At 41.9% G+C, this 8,443-nt stretch overlaps 1 protein-coding gene across 1 annotated transcript; it reads left to right on the forward strand.

Annotated features, from left to right (window-relative positions):
* Window positions 1-129: 129 nt before the first annotated feature.
* On the forward strand, window positions 130-7,893 carry PTCHD3 (patched domain containing 3). Its single transcript, XM_009572319.1, has 4 exons — window positions 130-291; window positions 388-509; window positions 2,354-2,499; window positions 6,293-7,893. Exons 1-4 carry the CDS (start codon window positions 130-132, stop codon window positions 7,891-7,893), a joined length of 2,031 nt encoding a protein of 676 aa, XP_009570614.1.
* Window positions 7,894-8,443: the final 550 nt, after the last annotated feature.

An 8,443-nucleotide genomic window follows, 5' to 3' on the forward strand; every position in this document is an offset into this window, starting at 1 on the left:
CTGCGGGACATCCCGGCGGAGGTGGTGGCATTGGGCTACACCTCCATTCAGGTAACACAGCGGTGGGTGCAGCCGTGCGGGGGCCACTGAGACCCGAAATGCCTGGGCTGCCCCATTGCCAGAAGGGAGATGGTGGAGGAGAAAGGCGGGGGCCGGCCTGTAGGCTTGGCTGCAGTGCTCCGAGCAATGTGTCCACTGTTGTCCACTCCACACTGCTCATGCAGTGCACCGTCCTTGGCCTCTGCTCAGCACAAGCGGCGCTTCTTGGGGTTGCGAGGTCCACAGAAATGCGTTAGTGCCAACATGTTTAGCATTGCCTGTGCGTGTGTATGAAGACCAAGAAAAAGAGTAGAAGTACTTCATCTTTCCTTGTTGTTTTAATGGCAGGGGACTTACTTTACCTCACTGTCCAGACAAGAGGAGTTTGAAGGAAATACCAAGAGCGTGATCCCACTCTTCTCCGTAACGTATTTCTTGACAATAACCTTTTCAATCATCTCTTGCCTAAGGTAAAACATCTTCTAAGCTATGGATCAGAGTGACCTCCACTCTTCTTTACCTTGCCTAAATTGGTTTCTGCTCTTGTAAAGTGAAGTAATTCTTGAAGCTGCAGACTTCATGTAATAATAGGCAACATGTATTTCTTTGCCGATTGTCTCCTACTTGTGTGTATTTCCCAGCTGCTTAAATGGGGTTCATGATAAGTATCAGCCGAATACCTGAACAAGCGTTCAGTTCAGACATGCACAGCTTCAATGCTAGTATCCATTCGTCTGTTCTGTGAAGCCATCAGTCATTTCTGTAGTCCTCGCCTCATAAGAATCCTTTTTGTAGCTGATGGTTTTGGAACTTTTTAAACAACTGAAATAACCCCCTACTCTATCTTTTTAAGATGTCTGAGGTGCCGTAGCTTTGGCACTGAAAAACACTATGCCGAAGTAAACGAGTTTAACTATGAAAGGGTTCTAATTTACCCTATGCGTAAAGGGGGCCAGAAGCGTGATCTAGCCAACCTGGCAGCAGCAGAATTGTGCACAAGCACTTCTGTTGAATAAAACTTACCAGCTCAACTTGGCATACCCAGTGGAGTATCACCGAAAAGATGTGTAGAAGTCAAACAGGAAAGTCATTTGGAGGGAGGGAAGGAGTAAGTAGTGCTATTGCTAAGGTTATTCTACTACTTTCTTGCTTCATTCATAGCTTCTATCCTCATCCTGCCTGCAAGATACTAATTTTTTGTGAAGATGAGTTAAAAAAGGGAAGGAAGCAGGGCAAGGAGGAGGAAGTATACCATGTTAAGATGTGTTTGCACCTTTTTTCTGCCACCTGCTCTGTTAAGGTACAGATGAATGAGCACTAGACTAGCTTCATAGGTTACTGCAAGTCTGGGTACGACTTTAGGTGTTCTGCTTGCTAGTAGAGTCTGAACCTAACCTGCTGTTCACAGAGGACTAACTTAGCCTGCCCCTTCTTTGTGCTGGTGGAAGATGAACCATTGTACATTTGACAGCTGTAGAGCAGTTTTTGTGTGCTGTGCTTGAGAAATAAAGTTATTCTCGGAGGATGGGCTTATTGGTTTAGCGCTTGCATCAAGCATAATGCCCATTAGGCTATACAATTTGTGGATACCAGCTGTCTCACGTCCAGTCGTTTGTGAGCGCAGACAGAGCAAGGATGGTTCCACCAACATACACTTCTTACCTTGGAAGTGAGAGGTTTTCTTAAAGTTCAGAAATGGTCTACAGCTTGGAAAATAATACTAATCGGGCAAGAGGCAACTCTCTACCCTCTCAGTGTGGTGCTGTCGATAGCATCACTTGCGAAGTCTTCCACTGGGAGCGTTTCACAGGGAATCCTTGAGCCAGCCCTCGGGGACGGCTTGGCAAATGGCTGATAGCCAATCTGTCTGCTGAGAAAGCTTCTGTACACAGCAGTTACTGCCTGGGAGGTGCTTCCATACTACACTGATACGCTACAGCAAGAACACGTGCAAAAGGAAAGAGCTTCTAAAAATTAATAATTTTTTGGGTCACCCTAAATCTAGCCTCTCACTGGTGGACCTTACATGTCTTCATTTTGCCACCTCTCTTGTTATTGATGCAAAGATCAGTACACATCTTTACTCTTATGTATATAACTGGCTAGCAGTAATAATGTGTTTAGCACCTCCTATATAAATTAATCTTGTCCAATGCTGTCACCGAGGAGCTCTCCTGCAAATAGCAGCTTTCATCAAGAGTTCTCTTCACAGAGAGGATACTGTTGGTATCTGTGCAGAATACTCACTTGTCATGCCAAACACCTTGGTGAAATATTTGACATGTAACTAAGATATTCCTTAAAATATTTTCAGACTGAGCTGTATAAGAAACAATGTCTGGCTTGCATGCTGTGGAGTGGTTTCTGCCGGTTTAGCTGTATTAAGCAGCTTTGGATTGATGCTCTTCTGTGGAGTGCCGTTTGTGGTCACTGTAGCAAATGCACCATTTCTTATTCTAGGTAAGTAGAAAAAGCGAGTTGGATTCAGATACGAAGACTAAAGTGGAGTTTAAACAACCTTACTCTTTTATGATATGAGCATCAGATCATACGCAGTTCCATCCTGCAGTGAGGGGAGGAGGCACTTGGAGGTGCAGCCTCCTCTGAGCTCCTACAGGTGGGTGAGCCCCTCAGCTCATTGAACCCACACTGGGACTGCAGCTGGGCTCTCGCGGAAGGGCAGTTTTTCCCAAAAAACGATGCCTGCTCTAGTTCCACTGCTACGGCATGAAAACTATAAATGAGAGGGTGGTAAGGTTAGCACTTCTGGCATTGTTTGAGTGTCCCTGGTGATTTAGCCATGCTGATGAATCGTTTATTTAACTAGTGCTAATACTTGAGGTGAGCTCAACAGGGTTCTGTCACTGTATTCCTCTATATCATCCCCTGCTGTTTTCTGTAGGCGTACTATAAGCATTTACACATCTCATTAGCTCTTGATAAGTTTGTCCACCCCAAAATAGTTTGTTGTTAGTACTGTTCTATGAGACTGCTGAATTTGTCAGCAATTTAAGCAGGTGCAGACGTCTTCCCCAAACCATCCACCTCTTGACCACCTCTTTTTGCAGTACAGTGAGAGCTCCCTACTTCTCTGCTGTTAGTCAGCCTCAGGGTAGCTCAACAGCAGCACCACAGAACGTGTCCAGTGTGCAGCTCATGCTACACTAGCACTGACTTAATCCAGTACCTGTATTATGAGGTGAATGTAGGAAGTAAGTTACTGTCAGTTTTTGTATCCTATTTTCAGAGTGTAGTCTTTGGTCAGATAAAATTGGGCCTGAATACGGCTTAAGCAATGAGCAGAAATGTCTGCAATTTCAAATAAGAAATCCATCTGGTTTTGTTAAGATGCGAAATTTCCTCTGCAATATAATCACGATGTAGTAAACGGTCTTATTTAGCTATACAACTGAAGTGGTGCACCATTTGTGCCACTAGCTCCCCCCAGAAACGCAAGGAAGTTAGTATCATTGCATCACAGTTGCACAGACTGCTTGACAGCCAGTGCTGAACTTTCCAAATACCATTAGATAATGTTGCTGCAAATAAATTACTGCTTTTAAAATCCTTATCTGGTCTGCTGTAATATTTTCTTGGTCTTGGTCTTATACTGAGGAAAGCACATGGAACTCCCGAGTTGATTAGATGTGTAATACAAATGCTCCTTAGGATATGCGTAGTTTCTTTGTTTCCTGCATAATTCAAATGCATTTTGTATTTGCATTTGTTTGTTCATCAAATGCACAGGCTCTTAATTTCACAAAGACCCTTCTGTATACCTGGAAAAGGGCTTAAGCCAGTCTCTTCAGGTCTTTATAAATAACATGCAGACTTTCATCTTCCTTGCATTAAAGCAAACAAATTACCAGTAAATTAGATGAATTGCTTTTGAAGCCTGCCTGCTTTCTGGAAGCAGTCTGGCTCACCACCGTCCAGTATTACCTTTTGACTTGCTGCTTATCTTATTCCTGGTTTCTGGCTGATCTTCTGAGATCTAAGAACCAGTCCCAAACATTTAAAAGTCATAGGCCTTGTTAAAAATCATGAGTCTTTCCTAGAATGACAATTCTGTGTGTTTTCTTTTTTTGGTTTGTGGGTTTACATGGTTGGTTATTTTTACGGTCTGTTCAGGTAACATTTTCAAACTTTCCTTCACAGTTATAAGGAATAGGCATGAGTGGGAGGGCTGAGCACTGAGATTGCTGCTTAATCCAAGTATGCTAGAAGCGGCTTTTTTAAGAAAACCACCTCATCAAAATCATAGAAGTTGGGGCCTGGAGGGAGCCTCATGAGGTTGCCCTCCCTGCTGCAAGGCAGGATCTAACTGAACCATTCCTGGCAAGTGTTTTTAAGAACTTCTTGAGAATTAAATAGGAAACTGTTTCTAGTAGTTAATTATCTCAAGAACTTTTGAGACTTCCCTGATACAAGTTGATTGTTCCTTGTTCTTCCACATACGTGGAAGATAGTTGATTTTATTATTATTTTTAACAGTCCCTTATTCATTAGAGGACTGTTACCATGCTGTCTTCCATAGTGTTGAATATTCAAGTATGCAGACAGATTAATATCAAAGAGATGATACAGCCCCTGTCTGGTCCACCTTCTTTCTGGACATCTTGCTCAGTAGGGATAGCTGAACTTCACTGAGAGCAGCTTCTGATTTGCTGTATTTTTAAAGCCAGACATAGTAGGGTAACTCCAAGTTTAGTTTATCTAACTATATCAGCCGTTATGTTCAGCTGTACCTGCTATGCAGAATGCAGTTTCTGGGAGAGGTTCAGGGAAGACAGCCAAAGATAAAAGTACTTTCAGCCACCTGGCACTAATCTACCTGTGTTCTTGGACCAGCACCTGTCCATATGTCTATTCTGCTAATGAATTCTAACCATTTTTTGCACATCACGCTCTTTTCTTACTTGTTTGTTCTCTAGCTCTCCATTTCCTGTCCTTCCTTCCTCCAGCCAGATCTTTTTCTGCTACTTAACCAGTTACCCTCCATTTGTGCAGTCCTTTTTTGTTTATTTGTTTGTTTCTGAAGTGGAGTGCTTTGTTCATTGACTTGCTGTAATTCTGAAAGCAATTAAATTAGTATTTCTCCAGTTTATCCCTCCAGTTTATCAAACTTGCTGTGAATTGATCGTACCCCTTGAAGTGCGTGGAACTTTTCTCAGACATCGTTGGGAATTTAAATGTATTTTCTGTTTTCTTGATTAAAACATTGACTAGCACTTTACTAGTGCTTCCCCTGAATGCCTTTGATCAAGACATCTGTCCAGTTTTACAAATAATTCATCTTTGCATGTTTAATGGCAATTGATTGTTCAGGCAGCAGATAGTGGTTTCATCTATTCTTTTATGCTTAGCTATATAATTTTTGCTTGCTCCTCTGTTCATGTGGTCTTGCTTCCCTTTTTTGTGTGATTAATTTTAAGGGAATAGAAGAGCCCTTGATACAGTAATATTGGCAAAATACTGAAAGGTCTGTGATTAAAATCTCAAGAGTTAGCAGAGCTGAGAGAAGCACATTGGCTCTTCCTTTTTGAACTTTGGTTCACTTACTCTTGTGCCTTACAAAAAACTCTAGCCCAGGACCCAGTCTTCCTGACAGGGTTTCCCAGGATTCTGGTGGGTAATATATGCAGGCACATCAGTATAAATGTGAAGATAAATGAATAATCATGAGTAAATGCTCGAAGATAAACTGGAGAGAAGGTAAATGGAGAGCAAAGAGCATAAAAAAGTGAGCCTCTGGAAAACTGGGATCGCTGTTCTCCCATATGATAGCAACTGCTCTCCCTGTCTACTGAATGCAGAGCAAGAAATTACTGGGCTAGTTTGCTGCAGTGATGAAGAAGAGATTCCAAAGATAGTGAGAGATGCTTCTAGTGATAAAATAGTTGAGCATCAGAATAAGCGATGTATTTAAATCTATGTCATCACTGGACATCTGGACAGCAAATACAATACACTTGTCACAAATGGACTAGGTGTGCTCAGTCCTTCCGCTGAGTAGGGTGAGGGACCAACAATCCATCAGGTCACCAGGAGTTTCTGAAATGTAATAAATTCAGCTACACGCAAAGGATCTGTTTTCCTGTATCTGTTTAACTTGCATCAGCACTGAAGCAATGTTAATAGCCTAACTTTCAAAATTTTATGCAGACTTAAATGCGATTCATTTTGTACTTTTGTTGGGTGTTAGTGGAAGCTGCCATTTGCAATGCAGTGTTAACTTCTCCTCCTCCTGCAGGAGTTGGTGTTGATGACATGTTCATCATGATCGCTTCCTGGGAACAAAGTTCAAGAAAAAAAGAGAAACCCGATGTTAAATCTCGGTTGGCCGAGACTTATGGAGAAGCAGCACTTTCTGTGACCATCACCACTCTCACAGATGTTTTGTCCTTCTTCATTGGCACCTGGACTGCTTTTCCGTCCGTGAGATCATTTTGCCTCTATACAGGCACTGCTTTTGTCTTCTGCTATATATATATCATGACCTTCTTTGGGGCAATTATTGTATTAAATCATAAAAGGGAACAAGGAAACCGACACTGGCTAACTTGTATGCCTGTGGGAGTAGATAAAGATCAGGCTGAGAAGTCCTGCTTGTACAATGCTTGCTGTATAGGCAACTGTTCTAGGCAGTCATCTCAGCCAGAAAGTGAACACCCAATGAACATATTCTTTAAAAAGTATTATGGTCCTTTTTTTACAAATAAATGGATCAAGCTACTTGTGGTGTTGCTGTATGGAGCATATTTGGGTGGCAGTATTTATGGATGTACTCGTATCAGGGAAGGCATCGATCTTCGAAATCTGGCGAGTGATGACTCTTACGTTATTCCATACTATGATGACGACGACAAATACTTCTCAGCATATGGACCCAGGGTCATGGTTGTCATTACTGAAAGCGTAGAGTACTGGAATGAGACTGTTCGCCTTGGCATTGAGAACTGCACACAGGATTTAGAGGGCATTTCCTATGTAGATAAGAACCTCTCAGAGTCATGGCTGAGAGCATACACAAAACTTGCCAAAAGTGGTTGGATAAATATAAGCAATAAGACTCTCTTCATTAATAACTTGCCTAAACTGTTCAAAATTGTTCCCAGTTTTGAGTGGGACATTAACAAGACTCAGGATGAAATAGAAGCTTCACGTTTCTTCATCCAGACAGTGAATGTGACCTCAGCCGTTGATGAGAAGAATCTTCTCAATCAGTTAAGAGAGACAGCCAAGCAGTGCAGTATTCCATTAATGGTGTACCACCCGGCATTCATCTACTACGATCAGTACCTGGTAATAGTGCAGAACACCATTCAGAACGTTGTCATTGCTGCCGGGGCAATGCTCGTTGTCTCCCTTTTGCTTATTCCCAACCTGTTGTGTTGCTTGTGGGTGACTTTTGCTATAGCTTCTGTTATAGTTGGTGTTGCTGGTTTCATGACATTTTGGAACGTCAATCTAGATTCCATATCCATGATCAACCTGGTCATTTGTATAGGGTTTTCAGTAGATTTTTCTGCTCATATTTCCTATGTCTTTGTTACAAGCGGAGAGTCATCAGCCAATCAAAGGGCAATCGAAGCTCTGTACCTGCTAGGTTACCCAATATTCCAAGGTGCAGTTTCTACTATATTAGGAGTAGTTGTCCTAGCTGCAGCAAAAACCTACATCTTTAGGACATTTTTCAAGATCATGTTGCTTGTTATTTTGTTTGGGGTTCTTCACGGTCTTGTTTTTATTCCGGTGTTTTTAACTTTTTTTGGAAACATTGGCAGCTCACCCCACAATACCAAATCTGAAAAGCTAGAGCTTAGGTTTAGAGATGATAAAGATTGTCCATGAACAAGTTAAATGTAATATATTACGTATTTATTATATGTAGTGACTTTCGGGGAATATAAGACATGAAGAAAATGGACAGAAAAATAAATACAAAAGGGAAGCTAAGGCTTCAGAAAAGCCAGGCAAGAAAAATAACAGAAGAAATGAAAACACACAGAATGGATTTGCATTTCTCATTTTTGTGTGTGCTTGACTAACACTTCAATGTTGTTAAACCTTTTTTTGTGACTTGTTTACTGAATGTTTTATAAACACTGACCACTGCATAAGCTTAATGGACTACGTTACAGGTTTGTCAGCAACGTACTCAGGAGGGAAGAGTAACTCCCACTGGTTTGCATTTCCTGCCCGTTTACCTTGATGCTGCAACTCAGCCCAACGCTGAGCCTGAAGGCAATTTTCCCCCCAAGAGTCTCAAACCTGGAGGTTTTACAGCAAGATTACAAGAGGTCAGAACTGCCTCGGACTGCAGTGATTCATAAGCCTTCAGGAGACAAAGTCTGCTTAGGCTCCTAATGCAGCATGAGAAACCCTTAAGGAAGACAAACTG

This window comes from Fulmarus glacialis, unplaced genomic scaffold (assembly GCF_000690835.1).
Source record: "Fulmarus glacialis isolate BGI_N327 unplaced genomic scaffold, ASM69083v1 scaffold45992, whole genome shotgun sequence".
NCBI classification, from domain to species: domain Eukaryota; kingdom Metazoa; phylum Chordata; class Aves; order Procellariiformes; family Procellariidae; genus Fulmarus; species Fulmarus glacialis.

What these genes read in the sequence shown, in the direction of transcription:
- PTCHD3 (XM_009572319.1), top strand. Translation starts at nt 130, where the DNA reads ATGGTGGAGGAGAAAGGCGGGGGCCGGCCTGTAGGCTTGGCTGCAGTG. An exon ending in TGCGAGGTCCACAGAAATGC is followed by an intron (nt 292 to 387) that starts GTTAGTGCCAAC and finishes TTTTAATGGCAG; the next exon opens with GGGACTTACTTTACCTCACT. An exon ending in TCAATCATCTCTTGCCTAAG is followed by an intron (nt 510 to 2,353) that starts GTAAAACATCTT and finishes AAATATTTTCAG; the next exon opens with ACTGAGCTGTATAAGAAACA.